Below are 19,207 nucleotides of genomic sequence, written 5' to 3'. Positions count from 1 at the left end.
CTTAAATCTCCTCTTAATGTGAATAAAGAAAAATAATGGCAAATACTGTCAATGAAGTGGCCTTGAATGTTAAGCTCAGAGAGTATCACTGGTTGGTTGTTTTGTAGGTTCTGGGCGAGTCGATGGCAGGGATTTCACAGAACGCCAAGACCGGGGACCTCCCTGCCTTTGGGGAGTGTGTGGGGATTGCGTCCAAGGCCCTCTGTGGGTTGACAGAGGCTGCAGCCCAGGTAAGGGACTGTCCCCCAGGCCCTATGATGCAGGCCTTCTAGCCTTAAGGCCTATGTCCTTTGCTTGTGTCCCATGGTAGATTGTGGATACTGGGAATATCAGATGTCTGGGGTGGGGGGGGTGGGAATGGGGGAGCTCCAGCTGCAGGGGAGTACCAGATCCCTGTGGAGAGTGGGGCATGGGGGAGCTCCAGCCACAGCTCCTTCTCCAACCACCATCATAGAAACCATGGTAAAGGCGGAGGTTCCTGTGATGGCTGGGGCATTTAGACAAAACATCAGCCAGTTACCCCCCAGGAGCAGAGCAACCTGGCAAGGACAGTGAGACCCTGAACACCACAGACCCAGCATAAGGGTTCAGAGGCCAGATTTGTGTGTGTATGTGTGTGTGTGTGTGTGTGTGTGTGTGTGTGTGTGTGTGTGTGTTTAAGACCATTTTTACAGATGAGTTGTTATGAGGAGAAAACAAATGGGTATTACATAATTCACATTCTCTCTGAAGCTTTAAAAATGCAAAAATCTTAGTCATGCTCTTTTTAGGATCAGAGGGAGAAAAAAATTAGATACCATCCTGCCAAGATGTGATCGGGCATGTTCCTTGCTTTTGTTCAACTGTCCTGTGCATCTCTGATAATTATTGGGTTCATGTGACTGAAGCTTCAAAAATTGTCAGCATTTACCTTGAAGGATTTGTCACTTGACAATTACCTTGAGCCTGAAAGATTTTACTGAACCAAAGGGAAACATTCCCTAGTTTGGGGGATGAAATTATCTTGCCCCTCAAATCTCATAGGAAATGACTTAAGGTTAAGATTGCTGCTCACAGATTCATTGTCTGCCTGTGATTTGACTAACCCATCCAAAGGGTTTTAAAGAGAAGACCTTCTCTTAGAGCCTCTTGTCCTCTTAGAGAGCAAATACTGCCTTTTTTTGTTTGGTTGGTTTTGGGGTTTTTTTTTTTTTTTTTTTTTTTTTTTTGCCCTCCTGAGCCATCCTGCGCATTCTCCTTACTTACTATTGGAAATACGGGCCTAAACACTAAGGATGCATTAGGCTGTGAGACCAGAAACTTCCGTGCAGGACAGGCTCCAGGGTTGAGTGACCTAGCAGCTTCGTGCCTTTGGTCTACACCCACTTTCTTGTGCTTCTCCCATCTTCCAGTCAAAGAGTCAGCTTCACACAACACAGACTGGGTGCCCTTAGGCTCATAAGGTGGCTACCAGCAGCACACAGGGCTGCCTTCATCCTTGTTCATGACCCATAGAAAAGCTTCTTTAGGCTTTCTTAGGCGCAGAGAGGTTTCGTTCCTAGAAGCCTACAGAAGACTCCTGCCACCATCGGCCCATGTATCCTTAAACCCTCACTGATGAGATTACCCTCACCACCGTGCACTAAGGAGCCCCTGAGAATGCTACATTTGCATTGCCAGGCCGTCGTCCCCTACAGGCTCATGTAGGAGCACAGACAGTCTGAGCTGTGGTTTCCTCCTCCGTTTCCAGGCTGCATACCTGGTGGGCATCTCTGATCCAAACAGCCAGGCGGGCCACCAGGGCCTTGTGGACCCCATCCAGTTTGCCAGGGCCAACCAGGCCATCCAGATGGCATGCCAGAACCTGGTGGACCCCGGCAGCAGCCCGTCACAGGTAACCACAGGGCGTGGGTGTGAGGTCTGTGTGTCCTTAAGCTGTCCTAGGTGGGTAGGAGACTGTGAGAAACGATTAAAGAATACTGTTCTCTCGGAACTCTCAAAGTCAGGTAAACTCAGCACTGCCAATAACAACTCAGGAGCGTGAGGGGGTAGGAGGATATTGCAAAATGTGGTGAGTGTGCCAGTGTGTCAATGCTTTGAAACGAGGTACTGGAGGTAGGAGGAGTGAAGTAATCACTGAGAGAGTCATCAGGAGTCTCATGATTTCATTCTGGTCAGAGGCCGTAGGTGGAGTGCTCGTTCTGTGCTCAGCACTAGGGGTCAGAGGGATCCCCTCTGCCCTGGCACCCACTCTTCTGGATAAAGTTTGGAAGATGGGATGGCCGGGCTGTGATGACAGCACCAGGGATGCACGGGGGAACAGGGGATGAACTCGGAGGGGCTGTCAAGGTTCATTTCACAGAGACAGTGGTACTGAGCCAGAATCCAAATCCAAAGTACACTAAGGACCCACAGAGGCATTTTAGGACTAGACCATACGTGCAACACTCCTTACTCAAGTGTCATGGAGTCCTGTTCACTTACTCAAGCTGCGTGTGCTGAAGAAACAAGGCCTGGTCTGTAGGGCCCCCCGAGCCAGCCTGAGAGTCCCACAGCCACTGTGAACCCTGAGACAGGCCTAGTTGAGGCTGGAGAAGGACCTACATTCAGGAGGCAATAGAGGGGTCTTCTGACCTATAGCAGGCCTGAGAGCTGGCATGGAACGCATCGAGGCACCTAACCTCCCAACCTGTCCGATAAAGGTCAAAGATGTGTTACCAATCTCAGCCAAGTGGATCGGGTGATTCACAAGAACCATTGGGGTTGGGGGTGGACCTTGGAAGATGCCCGGCCCAGACCCCTTAATCGGGGTCTTCCACCTGTGCATGAAGAAGGAGCTATTACACCTTGATGTTTATTTTTCTCCTCTAGACCTGGGCTCCAGTGTGGTGGCCACACGCTGCTTGTGGCCATTAAGCACTCGCAACGTGGCCAGTCCAAGTTGTGATGGACTGTAAGTGTAAAATACACACTGGAGCTTGAAACTTGGTATGACAAGATTGTAAAATCTCAAATTCTTAAATCGATTACCTGGTGAAATGAAATATTGTGCCTCTATCAAGTTAAATAAGCGACCGAAATAAATTTCTCTTGGTTTTCTCTACTTATTTTAATTTTTTTATGTTTACTTTTGAGAGAGACAGAGTGTGAGTGGGGGAGGGGCAGAGAGAGAGGGAGACACAGAATCTGAAGCAGGCTCCAGGCTCTGAGCCATTAGCACAGAGCCCGAATCGGGACTCGAACTCGTGAACTTTGAGATCATGACCTGAGCCGTAGTCAACACTCAACCAACTGAGCCACCCAGGCACCCTTTTGCTTATTTTAATGAGGCTACTAGAAAATTTAAAATTTCACATGTCATTCACACTCTACTCGTGTTGGGCAGCACTGGCCTAGATCCTGGACCATTTGCCTCTTGGCTGGCCAAGGGTCATGAATCATAGCTGCCTGCATCTCCTTTAAGACTCTCTGGAGTCCTGGGGCGCCTGGGTGGCGCAGTCGGTTAAGCGTCCGACTTCAGCCAGGTCACGATCTCGCGGTCCGTGAGTTCGAGCCCCGCGTCGGGCTCTGGGCTGATGGCTCAGAGCCTGGAGCCTGTTTCCGATTCTGTGTTTCCCTCTCTCTCTGCCCCTCCCCCGTTCATGCTCTGTCTTTCTCTGTCCCAAAAATAAATAAATGTTGAAAAAAAAAAAAAAAATTTTTAAAAAAGACTCTCTGGAGTCCAGCCCTCTCCCAGTAAGGAAGCATCACTTCCTTTCCTTTTGTTCGTTCTCTCTTGCTTAGTAGTTCTTGTCCCTTGCTTTCTTGGAGTGACTTGGGGGCGGTGGAGCTAGACGCACATGTTGGAGTTACACAGATATGGGAGCTGAAGAGGAATCCAGGGCTCCAGACCAGGGTGGACTCCTTGGCACTGAGCATGGGATGCCCCAACCCAGCTCCACACTTTGCAGGTTCTGTCCGCGGCCACAATTGTCGCCAAGCACACCTCGGCCCTGTGCAACGCCTGTCGTATCGCCTCATCCAAGACAGCCAACCCAGTGGCCAAGAGGCACTTTGTCCAGTCAGCCAAGGAAGTCGCCAACAGCACTGCCAACCTGGTGAAGACCATCAAGGTAGGTTTCGGAGCTGAGACCTTCGTGACCCCTGTGTCACCTGTTGCCGACGGAAAAGATCTTTGCAGGATTTAAGCTCTTTGTCCCCTAAGGCTTGTGTCTAGTGAAGCTTCACTCCTGATTCAAATCACTAAGGAGGAGTCCTTTACTAATGGAGATACTTATCATGAAAAACCAACAGCCTTGGTGTCAACTAACCTTCTTGGATAATGGGGGAGGGCATCTCCAAATTCTGTACACAGGAAGCTTAGGGGCAGAAATCGGGAAGAGGTTGGCCGTGAGACATTTGTTGGCACTATGCTTGAGTAGCAAATACCTTGGGTTTACTCAAACAGTAAGCTAATGTAGGGTGGTTTTGAGCTCATTTGCTGCAGGGAATTTCTGGTACAGGGTCTGCCATTTTTGGTACATCTATTGGGACCTAGAGAGAAGGTGGAGGGGAGAAGGGAATGGGAGATTGTGGGAAGTCACTTTAAAAATTCAGTTTAGGGGCGCCTGGGTGGCTCAGTCGGTTAGGCGTCCGACTTCAGCTCAGGTCATGATCTCGCGGTTCGTGAGTTCGAGCCCCGCGTCGGGCTCTGTACTGACAGCTCAGAGCCTGGAGCCTGTTTCAGATTCTGTGTCTCCCTCTCTCTCTCTGACCCTCCCCCGTTCATGCTCTGTCTCTCTCTGTCTCAAAAATAAATAAACATTAAAAAAAAATGAAAAAAAAATCAGTTTAATCGATCCTTTGATCTCTATTCTGTTTAAAGTTGTTTAAATGCTTGAAATGGAGTACTTGATTTTTAAAATAGAACGTCCCATGTTTCTATCAAGTTCATCTTTGTGTTAAAGGCCATGGACTGGCTGGGGGAGGAGCAGGGGCAGGGGCCCTTGTGAGGAAGGAATTGCAGCGGCTGGCCTATAGTATTTATAGGTGGGTGATAAAGTCACAAATCCTGTCTGCCCCGAGCGGGGACCAAGTTGCAGCTGGCAGCCAACCTTGTGGGGAAAAGAACCACAGCTGAACAGCAGACCACAGGCAGAGAGCCCAGGACGTTGCCCCCTACATCCAAACCTCCAAAGGAGGCTGTTGTGGAAGGTGAGCAACCCCCATAGGAGGTTGGGGAAGCCACTGGAGGCTTAATATTAACTTAAAGATTGTCACATTCATTGAGGGAGGGTCACCTGCTTTGTTGCCAGGTAAGCCCGGGAGTAATGGGACTTTCCCCTGTCCTCTCCAGAGGATAGGGTACCACACCCCTCATTTTCCTAGCACTACGCAGAGCCACTTTAATAACGTGGAGAAGTCCATCCACAAGCTGAGCCAGCCAGAAGCAAAGGGGAGAACACACAGCAAGCTGGCGGGGAAGAGCAGGGGGCACTTAGCCCTGTCAGCAGTTTCTTAGCTGTCTAAACAAAGAGCCTGCGTCAAAGGAAAGCCTGCCTATTTGAAGACAATAATGAGATAGGTCGGAAACAAATTAAAGCCATGACCAGGTGCCCCTGGGATCCGGGCGGCAGCTTACCTTAATTACCATCATAGTTCATAGAGACTAAGAAAGCTTACATTTTTAGCTGCTTGCTTTGCACAAAGCCTGTTTCAAGTGTTTTGTGTGTATTACTCATCAATTCATACAAATCCCCTGTGCTTGTCACCCCCATTTTACAGTCAGGACACTAGGAGCTAGCAGGTTAAGTGACTTACCCAAGGTGACCCAGCCAGTAAGTGGCAGATGGGAATTGCAGCCCAGACCCGGAGCCCCTGCTCTTTCCGCTCTCGATCCTGCTCTCACCCCAGCATCCTGTTCAAATCCAGCCTAACCTGGGAAGAAACACCTTGGCGTGTTTACACTCCTTGTGTGCAAGTTGGGGGTGGCAGGATGAAAGACAGCAATAGAGTTGAAGGGAGTGACATCGTCAGCGCTTGCTGTGTGATTAACTGACTTCAGTTGAGCTTGGCCATTTTCTGATCATTAGAAAACAGACCATATTTAGACGGACCACGGGAGGGAAAAAAGGAAGGAAACGGTTCTATAGAAATTCCTGGGAACCTTTCTTTTCTGTCTCCTCCTGGTATTAAGTCCTGACCTATCTCTGTATAAAGCATCTCTGCTAAGATCTCCTGTTCTTTTCAGATTCCCCTCACGGTGTCCAACCCTCTTTGCAATTCCCGGCGGCAAATGAGCTCTTGTGATGGCCTGAAAGATAGGCCTGTGCAGGAACATCAGAGGAGGGTACGGCGGGATCGTTAGGTGGGGAGGACGAAGGCCTCGCCTCTGTGACCTCCCTGGGATCCGGTAGCAGTGCACAAGGACCAGCGATGAACCTGATGCCCCTCAACTGGCTGAAATGTGCTTGGTTTTGCAATTCCCCCTGGGGGGACGGGGCAGGATTGGCCAGGGACAATGAGCCTTGTTTTTAATTTACTCAGAGGAAAATGGTCACGGTCATTTCACTGCAGCTCACCACACTATATACGGAATGTGGATTTCCTATTTTAAGGAATGGTTAAGAATCTTGTCAGACGGCAAAAAAAAAAAAAAAAAAAAGAAAAAAAAAAAAAAAGAATATTTAATTCCCTAAAAGTTTAAGACAGCTGCCCTGGTAGCTGCATTTTGCTCTGTTTTAGGCCTCCTAGTGCTTCTCTTTTTCTTCTCACCATGACAATGTGGCCAACCCTAAATCCCAGTTGCCGCACCTCTATAGGCACAAAGAAAGGAGGGGGACCCGGCCAGACAGACACTGAAGACCAGGGAACAGACCTTTGTGGTGGGTTGTCAGCACCCCAAGAATGTGTGCCCCCGGGAATCTTAAACCGCTACCAAGGGCGTTCTTTAAAATCCCAAAGCTTGGCTCAGCAAGAATAAATTATCCGCACCCTCCTCCCTGGCAGGTTGCTCTAAATGCCAGACACGTTAGAAGCACACAGACCCCCTCCCCACGGTCACTGTCTTTCCACTGGTCACCCCACAGAGGTCAGCTGCTTTTCTTTCTTCATTCAGCTCATTACCTAGTCTTAAATCACAGATGTGGAATGGAATGCTGTTTTAAATGTGCAGTCGCTCAGGTTTCGGTGCCAGGTAGAAGTTGTACGACAGCTTTTACTCTTCTGAGAAGTGAAAGTGTGGCCTTGAGTCTGACAGCGGAGTTGAAGATCAGGTTTTGCGATGAAGCATTTCCAGGATGTACCAAAGATGCCCGGTCAAGCTCTCATTAATCGACGTTGATGTTGTTGCTCATCTTTATGTTTGGATTGGTAAAGTAGGTAGCATTGTGTTTCGTTTCGTTTTGTTTTCGGAAGAAAAAGGGAAAAACTTCACAGGTTTCTCTTCCTCCTTATTGCCTTTGTCCAAGGTCAGGAGAGAAGGGAGGCAGGGGTCACAGGCTGTCGTTTGAGGCCTGAGCCTGGATAGCGTGCCAGTCTCTGGGTGTTGGTTTTATCATCTAGAACGTTAGGGATTTGTGACTAAGGTCCCAAATCTTTAAGGTCTTAAGGTCCCTCCCAACCCCTTAAAGTCCGTGAATGTTTGATTCCGGTACACGTGCAGAAATTAGGTCTCCCAGACTCCTGTGAGATTTTGCTAAGGGAACATTCAGAGGAGCTGGCCCAGGGGTCAAGAATGTCCTTGTCCTGATGGGGCCTAGGCATTTGGCTCGGTGACTTCACCCCTTTCATTGTTGTCTTTGGGGTACTAGGCATTCTGTGACATGGAATATCTACACGAAAACTGTCACGTCTGCTTAAAATTTCACCAGTGAGCAGATTTGCATATTCAGGTTACTTGCGTGGCTCAGCCATCCCCAGAGTGGAAGAGGCATTCAGAAATGACATAATATCTGTGTAAACCATCCTCTCTGACGCTAAGTGCTACCTCCAGCGGAAATAGCTTTTCCTTTTTTTTTTTTTAATGTTTTATTTATTTTGAGAGAGTCCGAGTGGGGGAGGGGCAGAGGGAGAGCGAGGAGGACAGAGCATCTGAAGAAGCCTGCTCAGCGCTGACAGCTGCGAGCCCAGTGTGGGGCTCCAACGCATGAACCACGAGATCATGACCTGAGCCGCAGTCAGATGCTCAACCAGCTGAGCCACTGAGATGCCCCTAGCTTTTCCTTTTCGAAAATGAAAAAAAAAGTGGTTGACGTAGCTTGGCCCACCGTTCCACATTATTCAAGGTCCTGTCCCATGAATAGCAGTGGGCTGCGTGATGTGTGATTTTAGTGCCCAGGCTCAAAAAATATATGTCCTTTCTTCACCTCTTGGTACAGTTTATGAAACTGCACAATTAGAAAACTGCTTCTTGGGTTTTACCTCGGCTAATCATCTTTGCGTTTTGAATAACAAGTTCAAGTAAAGAAAGGTTGCTGGCTTGATCAGATGTCTGCCTTCCTAATAGGCTGAGACGATTGTGGGAGGTGGAAAAGGGGTGGGGAAACGTCTGGGGAGGTAAGAACAGGACGCATGAACATCACTGAGGGGAGGCTTGGCATCTTCCATTGAGCTAGAAGCCACATCATCCCAGCCAGAGGCGGTGGCATTGGCCACTTGTGTGGCTGGGATTTGAGTTCCTTTGACACCGAAGACCGCTTCTGCCATCTGCCTGTTACTCTGCTTGCCTGTGCTGGGGCCACTCCTGCCCGGCTCCTGCTGTGTAATACCTGCCCTGCCTCCCAGCCTATCCTCAGATTGCTCTGAAGGCTGGCGGGGCCTGACTCAAGGCGTCAATGGTGTTGATAGTATAACAAGACGAGAGTAACAAGACACCATGCAGGTCACCGGTGCTAAGTCCACATTGACTGAGCACACGAGTGGCAGTTAGAACAGAGGCCATATATGTGAGCCAGAGATGTGAGCAAGCACATAGGGTTGCTCTTGGGTCTGGAAGATTGGCAGAATTGGTGAGGTTAGAATAGGGGTCATTGACTATGGATGAGCAGAGGCAAGGCATGCGTGGTATTAGTAATGATGGTAAATTAGCAGGGCTCACGGGAATTCCTCTGAAAATGTTAGCATGGTGGATGCATAATTATTGTCCCCAGCAGCCAGGGCTTGATTGGAATGTAGCTGTTATTCAGAAATAGCCTTTATCGCATACGTGCCTGTCTACTCTTGCCTTCCCGAAAAATAGAAACACTCTCATCTCAGATCTGGTTTGTTTCATAATGCTGGTGCCTCTGTTTTTTTGTGCACTAATTGTCCAAATTGGCTTTTATATATTGCTCATCACAGTTGAATTAAAAGTTTAATTGGCCATCTAATGGAGAAATTTACGTTCTTCTACAAGTATAACTGCCTTTTCAAAACTAACCCTTTGCCTAGAAGAAGGGATACTCTCACGGGATCACAGGCTTTCTAACAGTCTTGTTCTTCAGGAGGTAGGGTCTGGGTTTGGAGAACCTCAAATCCAAGTGTTAACCCTTTGTCAGGCAGCCTGTCACGGATCACAAACTACATTCCTGAATTCTTCTCATCTGGGCCATTAATCAGCAGTGTGACTGATGAGTCACTGCCACTGTGTTACCTGCTACTATTTTTTTAAAAAAGCTCTTGAAGCATAAGATGGTTAGAAAGAAAACACATATCATAGGTACAGAGTTCAGTGAACTTAAGCTGAATACATGTAGGGAGCTATAGCCAGATCAAGACATAGAACGTGGCCAGCCTACAGAAGCCCTCTTTGTGCTCCTTAGTCTCACCTGCTGTGAAGGGTCACTTGATTGCTAACACCTTACATTAGTTTAACCTCTTTTGTACTTTGCACAAATGGAATCATACAGTAAGTACATTTTTGCAGCTGGCCTCTGTAAATATATGTTAGTGAGATTTGCCGATGTTGTTGGAGGTAGTTCTGGTCCATTCCTTCTCATTGGATTCCATTTTGCTCATTTCAAAATGGCAGATATAGAACCCCTACCTCCATCATTCTCTCAGGGATATTCAGGTAAAAGTTAGAAAAAGTTGAAAGTGCTATACAATGTAAAGTGTTTTTATAACTTGGGAGGGAATAGACTTAGAGTGAAAATGGAGGGAAAGAGCCCAAGGGTTATAGTCTGAAAAGTGAGGAAGAAAATGGTTCAGCTTGAAGGTCATATGCGTGGGAAATTGATGGACTTTGAGCTCAGGTGCCTTCTGAGCTACATACTAAACTTTATTTCTTATAATTGCTAATTGAGTCCCTCTGCTTGATGGCGTGATCTCTCCAGTTACTTATTTAGGAATTCCCCTAACATTTTCAGTATTCCCATTAAACCACCTTCTTCCAACAGGAGATGATTACAGTGGCCACAAGCGGGTTGTGCATTTCAATGGGCTAATGTCTCTGTGTTTTCTCCCATCAGGCCCTGGATGGGGATTTCTCTGAAGACAACCGCAATAAGTGTCGCATTGCCACTGCACCCTTGATCGAAGCTGTGGAGAACCTGACAGCTTTCGCATCCAACCCTGAGTTTGTCAGCATTCCCGCCCAGATCAGCTCCGAGGTAGGGATCTTAGCAGCAAAGGTAATATTTCAGTCTGTGGCTAGTTTATGTGGCACTCAATGAGCATGAACAGTTAAGAGCTCCAAAAGCCCTGTCTTGTAGGACATTGTTGTTGTTGTCCATGATGATACATGCCCAGAGTTCATGAAACTCAAGGTATGCACATCTTAAGTGGTAATGCCTTAATTTTATGTACTGAGAAAAATCTCTGTGCCTAAGTTTAGGGCTGATTCTTTCTTGGTATGTGCCACCCTCAAAAGTGATATTTAAGGGCAAACATAGACCCAAGTCCACACCATTCAAGCTGTGTTTGAACTAGTCTTCATGGTTTCCTAACCTCTGTGTCACTTTCTGAAGAACCCAGGTAGTGACTTGGGAAAGAAGGGACCTTCCAGGACCCAACTTGTTCACTTAATCTGTGCACCCTGCCCTCTGACCCTTCTGCTGTTTGCTCTCAGGGCTCCCAGGCACAGGAACCGATCCTGGTCTCAGCCAAGACCATGCTGGAGAGCTCATCATACCTCATTCGCACTGCACGCTCACTGGCCATCAACCCCAAAGACCCGCCTACCTGGTCTGTGCTAGCCGGACATTCCCACACCGTGTCTGACTCTATCAAGAGTCTCATCACATCTATCAGGTTAGTTTCTACTCTAGAAATTGCTAGGGGCCTGCAACTGAACAGGGCAGAAAGTAGATAAATCCAGTGGGACTTGGGTTTCATAGCAATGTACCTGATCATTATCATCATCTTTTCGTGTATCTCTTTGGGACCAGTGGTAGCACTGGGCACAATAGCTAACTTAAACACTTATTGTGTGTCAGATCTGGACATTTTACCTGTATTACCGTATTTCATCATCATAACCTTGTTCTGAACATTTTACCTGTATTACCGTATTTCATCATCATAACCTTGAAAGGTAAACACTGCCATTGTCCACATTTTACTGATGAGAGAATTCAGGCAGAAAGGACTTAGGGAGTATCTTCACAGTCACCCCCAGGCCTGATGGTTCTAGTCCCAGGGCTAGCCATTGTACTACATTGTCTATACCTAGGAGCTTAGGCAGAGAACACCACTATGTATTTAGCAGGATTTGAGGTTACCTTATTTGGCTAAAGAGGCAAAAAGAATATTCCAGGTCCCACAGTAACTCTGGACATCTCTGAACTCCTTGGCAATAGAATGAACCTGAAAAATCCCCAGAGTCAATATAACATCTCTAAGTTGGCCACATACCCCATAGCATGGAATGCATCCTTTTCCTTTGGTTATACTTTGTTTTTCGATTGCTTTTGAAATTCAGCACCATGGTTCTCTTAATGCCTCACAAAGTACAATCCACTAAATATTTGAACTCCTACCACAGGACTTTGTAAATAGTATACAACATAGAGAGTATAGTATGTTTACAGTGGAAATCACACTGACCTTTTTATAATACAAAGGTTTTTATTTATAATATTATTTATAGTATTAATTTATAAATATTCACGTAAGCCAGTGAAGTCCAAATTGTTGGATTAGCAGTTGTCTGTCACCAGCCTGAAATGAAGAACAGCATCCTATCCTTCTCACTAGAAACAGAGTTAGCACAAGTGTTAAATTAAGAAATGCATGGGCTATGCAGAGAGGTCTTTCCAAGCAAGAGTCAAGGATTCACTCCTTTTTTTTTTTTTTAATTTTTAATGTTTATTTTTGAGAGACAGACAGGGCTTGAGTAGGGGAGGGGTAGAGAGAGGAAGACAGAGACTCTGAGGCAGGCTCCAGGCTCCTAGCTGTCAGCACAGAGCCCGACGTGAGGCTTGAACTCACATACCGAGAGATCATGACCTGAGCCGAAGTCAACGCTTAACTGACTGAGCCACCCAGGTGCCCTGAGGATTCACTCCTTAAATAAAGCAATCAAATGTGGTAGAAGGTAGACAGGGCTCCTGCCCCAACAGTGTTGCTGCAAGTTGTGGGACTTGAACCCCAAGGAACTATTGGACTTGCCCTGTCTCTTCCAGGGACAAGGCCCCTGGACAGAGAGAGTGTGACTACTCCATCGATGGCATCAACCGGTGCATCCGCGACATTGAGCAGGCCTCGCTGGCAGCTGTCAGCCAGAGCTTGGCCACAAGGGATGACATCTCCGTGGAGGTAGGCCGGGGCTCTGTGGCTGAATCCGAGGCCTCTGGGGATGGGGAGTGGGACCAAACGCATTTTTGATGCTGGCGTTTCATCACTGAAGCACCTTCCCCTGGAACAAACCTAGGAAGTTTTTGGATGGTTCGGTGAAGGAAAACATGTACTGCTGGAGTGGAAATTACAAATAGGGCTGAAACTTGGGGGAAAATGATTAATGTCGGATAAGAGTATATCAGTAAGGTGAGGTGACAATATTCGGTTTAACGCATCAGTAGAGCAGGCCAAAGTAGGTAAATTTGGATGTTTCCCTGTCCTGTGTTATCAATGTACTTCTTAACTACCAGGCATATTTAGCATTAAACTCTACACATGTGGTCCTTTTAGAGATCAAGGATTCTGCCCTCAGTTACCCATTATCCCATTGTTGGGATCCTTCTGCCTTTTTTGTGTGTGTATAGCTTTTGTGCTCGTTTCTATTATTTCCTTTATGCCTGCAATTTTTTTTTAATTTAAATTCAAGTTAGTTAACATACAGCGTAGTCTTGGCTTCGGGAATAGAACCCAGTGATTGATCGCTGGGCTTGAAAAAAGCATAGAGGACAGCAGAGAATCTGTTGCTACAGAGATCAAGGGACTAAGAAATAGTCATGCGGAGCTAAAAAATGCTATAAATGAGGGGCAAAATAAAATGAAGGTGGCCATAGCACGGATTGAAGAGGCAGAGGAGAGAATAGGTGATTTAGAAGATAAAATGATGGAAAAAGAGGAAGCTGAGAAAAAGAGACATAAAAAAGGAGTATGAGGGGAGAATTAGAGAACTAACTGATGCAATCAAATGGAACAATATCTGTATCATAGGAATTCCAGAAGAGGAAGAGAGAGAGAAAGGGGCTGAAGGTGTACTTGAACAAATCATAGCTGAGAACTTCCCTGATTTGGGGAAGGAAAAAGGCATTGCAATCCAAGAGGCACAGAGAACTCCCTTCAGACATAACTTGGATCGATCTTCTGCACTACACATCATCGTGAAACTGGCAAAATACAAGGATTAAGAGAAAATTCTGAATGCAGCTAGGGATAAACAGGCTCTAACTTACAAAGGTAGACACGTAAGAATAGTAGCAGACCTGCCTCCTGTAACTTGGAAGGCCAGAAAGAAATGGCAGGAAATCTTCAATGTGATGAACAAAAAAAAATATGCAGGCAAGAATCCTTTATCCAGCAAGTCTGTCGTTCAGAATAGAAGGAGAGATGAAGGCTTTCCCAAACAAACAAAAACTGAAGGAATTCATCACACTAAACCAGCCCTACAAGAGATCCTAAGGGGGAATTCTGTGAGTGAAATGTTGCAAGGACCACAAAGTACCAGAGACATCACTATGAGCATGAAACCTACAGACATCACAGTGACTCTAAACGCCTATCTTTCTATAATACCACTGAATGTAAATGGACTAAATGCTCCAACCAAAAGACATAGGGTATCAGAATGGATTAAAAAAACAAGACCCATCTATTTGCTGTCTACAAGAGACTCATTTTAGACCAGAGGACACCTTCAGATTGAAAGTGAGGGAATGGAGAACTATCTATCATGCTACTGAAAGTCAAAAGAAAGCTGGAGTAGCCATACTTCTATCAGACAAACTAGACTTTAAATTAAAGGCTGTTACAAGAGATGAAGAAGGGCATTATATAATAATTATAGGGTCTCTCCATCAGGAAGAGCTAACAATTATAAATGTCTATGTGCCGAATACAGGAGCCCCCAAATATATAAAACAATCACAAACATAAACAAGCTTATTGATAAGAATGTGGTAATTGCAGGGGACTTTAATACCCTACTTACAACAATGGATAGATCATCTAGACACAGGATCAATAAAGAAACAAGGGCCCTGAATGATACATTGGTTCAGATGGACTTGACAGATATATTTAGAGCTCTGCATCCCAAAGCAACAGAAGGTACTTTCTTCTCGAGTGCACATGGAACATTCTCCAAGATAGATCACATACTGGGTCACAAAACAGCCCTTCATAAGTATACAAAAATTGAGATCATACCATGCATACTTTCAGACCACAATGCTATGAAGCTTGAAATCAACCACAGGAAAAAGTCTAGAAAATCTTCAAAAGCATGGAGGTTAAAGAACACCCTGCTATAGAATGAATGGGTCAACCAGACAATTAGAGAAGAAATTTAAAAATATATGGTAACAAATGAAAATGAAAATAGAACAGTCCAAACTCTTCGGATGCAGCAAAGACAGTCCTGAGAGGAAAATACATTGCCATCCAGGCCTATCTCAAGAAACAAGAAAAATCCCAAATACAAAATCTAACAGCACACCTAAAGGAACTAGAAGCAGAACAGCAAAGGCAGCCTAAACCCAGCAGAAGAAGAGAAATAATAAAGATCAGAGCAGAAATAAACACTATAGAATCTAAAAAAACAGTAGAGCATATCAATGAAACCAAGAGTTGGTTTTTTTGAAAAAATAAACAAAATTGATAAACCTTTAGCCAGGCTTCTCAAAAAGAAAAGGGAGATGACCCAAATAGATAAAATCATGAATGAAAATGGAATTATTAGAACCAATCCCTCAGAAATACAAGCAATTATCAGGGAATACTATGAAAAAATATATGCCAACAAACTGGACAACCTGGAAGAAATGGACAAATTCCTAAACACCCACACACTCCCAAACTCAAACAGGAAGAAATAGAAAACTTGAACAGATTCATAACAAGCAAAGAAACTGAATCAGTTATCAAAAATCCCCAGCAAATAAGAGTCCAGGACCAGATGGCTTCCCAGGGGAGTTCTACCAGACGTTGAAAGCAGAGATAATACCTATCCTTCTCAAGGTGTTCCAAAAAGTAGAAAGGGAAGGAAAACTTCCAGACTCATTCTATGAAGCCAACATTACTTTGATTCCTAAGCCAGACAGAGACCTGGCCAAAAAAGAGAACTATAGGCCAATATCCCTGATGAATATGGATGCAAAAATTCTCAACAAGATACTAGCAAATCAAATTCGACAGCATATAAAAAGAATTATTCACCATGGTCAAGTGGGATTCAATTAGTGGCAAATTGAAGTGGTCAAGTGGCAAATCAATTAGTGTGATACATCACATTAATAAAAGAAAAGATAAGAGCCATATGATCCTGTCAATGCAGAAAAAGCATTTGACAAAATTCAGCATCCTTTCTTAATAAAAACCCTCAAAAAAGTGGGGATAGAAGGAGCATACTTAAACATCATAAAAGCCATTTATGAAAAGCCCACAGATAACATCATCCTCAACAGGAAAAAACTGAGAGCTTTCCCCCTGAGATCAGGAACATGACAGGGATGTCCACTCTCACCGCTGTTGTTTAACATAGTGTTGGAAGTGCTGGCATCAGCAATCAGACAACAAAAGGAAATCAAAGCATCAAAATTGGCAAAGATGAAGTCAAGCTTTCGCTTTTTGCAGATGACATGATATTATACATGGAAAATCCGATAGACTCCACCAAAAGTCTGCTAGACCTGATACATGAATTCAGCAAAGTTTCAAGATACAAAATCAATGTACAGAAATCAATTGCATTCTTATACACTAATAATGAAGCAACAGAAAGACAAAGAAACTGATCCCATTCACAATTGGACCAAGAATCATAAAATACCTAGGAATAAACCTAACCAAAGACGTAAAAGATCTGTATGCTGAAAACTATAGAAAGCTTATGAAGGAAATTGAAGAAGATACAAAGAAATGGAAAAACATTCCATGCTCATGGATTGGAAGAATAAATATTGTTAAAATGTCAATGCTACCCAAAGATATCTACACATTCAATGCAATCCCAATCAAAATTGCACCAGCATTCTTCTCGAAGCTAGAACAAGCAATCCTAAAATTTGTATGGAACCACAAAAGGCCCGAATAACCAAAGTAATATTGAAGAAGACCAAAGCAGGAGGCATCACAATCCCAGACTTTAGCCTCTACTACAAAGCTGTAATCATCAAGACAGCATGGTATTGGCACAAAAACAGACACACAGACTAATGGAATAGAATAGAGACTCCAGAATTGGACCCACAAAAGTATGGCCAACTAATCTTTGACAAAGCAGGAAAGGATATCCATTGGAAAGAAGACAGTCTTTTTAACAAATGGTGCTGGGAGAACTGGATTATCATCATGCAGAAGAATGAAACTAGACCACTTTCTTATACCGTTCACAAAAATAAACTCAAAATGGATGAAGGACCTGAATGTGAGACAGGAAACCATCAAAACCCTAGAGGAGAAAGCAGGAAAAAACCTCTCTGACCTCAACCACAGCAATTTCTTACTTGACACATCTCCAAAGGCAAGGGAATTAAAAGCAGAAGTGAACTATTGGGACCTCACGAAGATAAAAAGCTTCTGCACTGCAAAGAAACAATCACCAAAACTAAAGGGCAACCAACAGATATGGAAAAGATATTTGCAAATGACATATCAGACAAAGGGCTATTATCCAAAATCTATAAAGAACTCCCCAAACTCCACACCCGAAAAACAAATAATCCAGTGAAGAAATAGGCAGAAAACATAAATAGACACTTCTCTAAAGAAGACATCCAGATGGCCAACAGGCACATGAAAAGATGCTCAACATCACTCCTCATCAGGGAAATACAAATCAAAACCATACTGAGATGCCACCTCACTCCAGTCAGAGTGGCCAAGATGAACAAATCAGGAGACTATAGATGCTGACGAGGATTTGGAGAAACGGGAACCCTCTTGCCCTGTTGGTGGGAATGCAAACTGGTGCAGCTGCTCTGGAAAACAGTGTGGAGGTTTCTCAAAAAATTAAAAATGGATCTACCCTATGACCCAGCAATAGCACTGCTAGGAATTTACCCAAGGGATACAGGAGTGCTGATGCACAGGGGCACTTGTACCCCAATGTTTATAGTAGCGCTTTCAACAATAGCCAAATTATGGAAAGAGCCTAAATGTCCATCAACTGATGATATATTAACTGATGAATGGATAAAGAAATTGTGGTTTATATACACAATGGAATGGCAATGAGAAGGGATGAAATATGGCCTTTTGTAGCAACATGGATGGAAATGGAGAGTGTTAGGCTAAGTGAAAGAAGTCGTACAGAGAAAGACAGATACCATATGTTTTCATTCTTATGTGGATCCTGAGAAACTTAACAGAAGGTCATGGGGGAGGGGAAGGAAAAAAAAATTAGAGAGGGAGGGAGCCAAACCATTAAGAGACTCTTAAAAACTGAGAATAAACTGAGGGTTGATGGGGGTGGGAGGGTGGGGAAAGTGGGTGATGAGCATTGAGGAGGACACCTGTTGGGATGAGCACTGAGTGTTGTATGGAAACCAACTTGACAGTAAATTTCATATTAAAAAAAAAAATCAGAACCCAGTGATTGATGTCTTACCTAGGGCACCCAGTGCTCATCCCAACAAGTGTCCTTGTTAATGCCCATCACCCATTTAACCCACCCCCCACCTGCCTCCCCTACAGCAACCCTGTTTGTCTCTGTATTTAAGAGACAAATCTCTTATGATTTGCCTCCCTCTCGGTTTTTATCTTATTTTTCCTTCCCTTCTCTGGTGTTCATAGAGCCATTTGGCCTGCTTTTGCCAATTTTTCCAAAGTTGAGAATAGTATTTTCCTACTTGGCTTCTGTGATTTTTTTTTTCCCGTTAACCTGCTCAAAGACCCTTGGTTTATACTTCCTTCTCTCTGTGTCAAAACTGCCAACACTCAGGAGGTGCTTAATAAAATATGGATGGTCTGTTTACTGATGTGTCCCTCACTGCCACCAAATTCATCAACAATGAACTTTACCTGCTGTCTCTAAGTAGTGGGCCCAGAGTTGGTCTTGCTCATTTTTTTACTAGAGCTGTCAATTGTACTTCAGCTTTACCCTCCTCCCTCAATGCCGAGAAAAGAAAGAAGAAATATTCTTACCCTGTGCAGAATGTTAGAATTACTGTCAACCTGTTACTTAAAGGGGGGATATGCATACAGAAAAGTGTGCACATCATAAGTGTGTGGCTTAATGAATTATCACCAACTGAGTATAGCCCTTAGCACCGAGATCAAGTATCAAAGATGACCAGCACCTTGGAACCCCCACCCTCACCCTGCCTTTCACCACCTGTCCCAAAGCTTGTCCTCTGTCTTCACTTCCTCCCTAGGAAGAAAATCCCTCCCTTTGAACTATACGTGCTCCATACTTATATCATGTTTATTTTAAGAAGCCATCTGTAATAAGATAACATTGCTGGAATGTTCTTGCATTCTTGACTATAGTCACATTATGAGCAGAAAGATGATAACGAGCTACATAAGACCCTTGGAAGTTTGAAGGTTTCTTTGCACGTCTGCCCCTGTTTTTCCATTTTTCCCTCCAGGATTTTCTTTTCACTTTAGCATACTACACTGCTCTTCTCATTGAGTAACCCATGCTCAAAGGCCCCAGGCAGTA

At 44.7% G+C, this 19,207-nt stretch overlaps 1 protein-coding gene across 5 annotated transcripts in view; it reads left to right on the top strand.

Annotated features, from left to right (window-relative positions):
* TLN2 (talin 2) overlaps positions 1-19,207 on the top strand; it is a 456,802-nt gene that overhangs the window by 342,838 nt on the left and 94,757 nt on the right. For all 5 annotated transcript variants that reach the window (XR_007153041.1, XM_047863106.1, XM_047863103.1 and 2 more), the window contains 6 exons: positions 108-230; positions 1,730-1,873; positions 3,930-4,091; positions 10,407-10,547; positions 11,006-11,187; positions 12,561-12,693. Coding sequence is in view for 4 of the 5 variants with exons in the window: in XM_047863106.1 (XP_047719062.1) it covers positions 108-230; positions 1,730-1,873; positions 3,930-4,091; positions 10,407-10,547; positions 11,006-11,187; positions 12,561-12,693 (885 nt within the window). In the remaining variant the exon portion in view is untranslated. The remainder of the gene's footprint in view (positions 1-107; positions 231-1,729; positions 1,874-3,929; positions 4,092-10,406; positions 10,548-11,005; positions 11,188-12,560; positions 12,694-19,207) is intronic.

This window comes from Prionailurus viverrinus, chromosome B3 (assembly GCF_022837055.1).
Source record: "Prionailurus viverrinus isolate Anna chromosome B3, UM_Priviv_1.0, whole genome shotgun sequence".
Classification (NCBI taxonomy): Eukaryota; Metazoa; Chordata; class Mammalia; order Carnivora; family Felidae; genus Prionailurus; species Prionailurus viverrinus.
The sequence above is the reverse complement of the archived record's forward strand: the minus strand, read 5'-3'. Positions and strand labels throughout refer to the sequence as shown.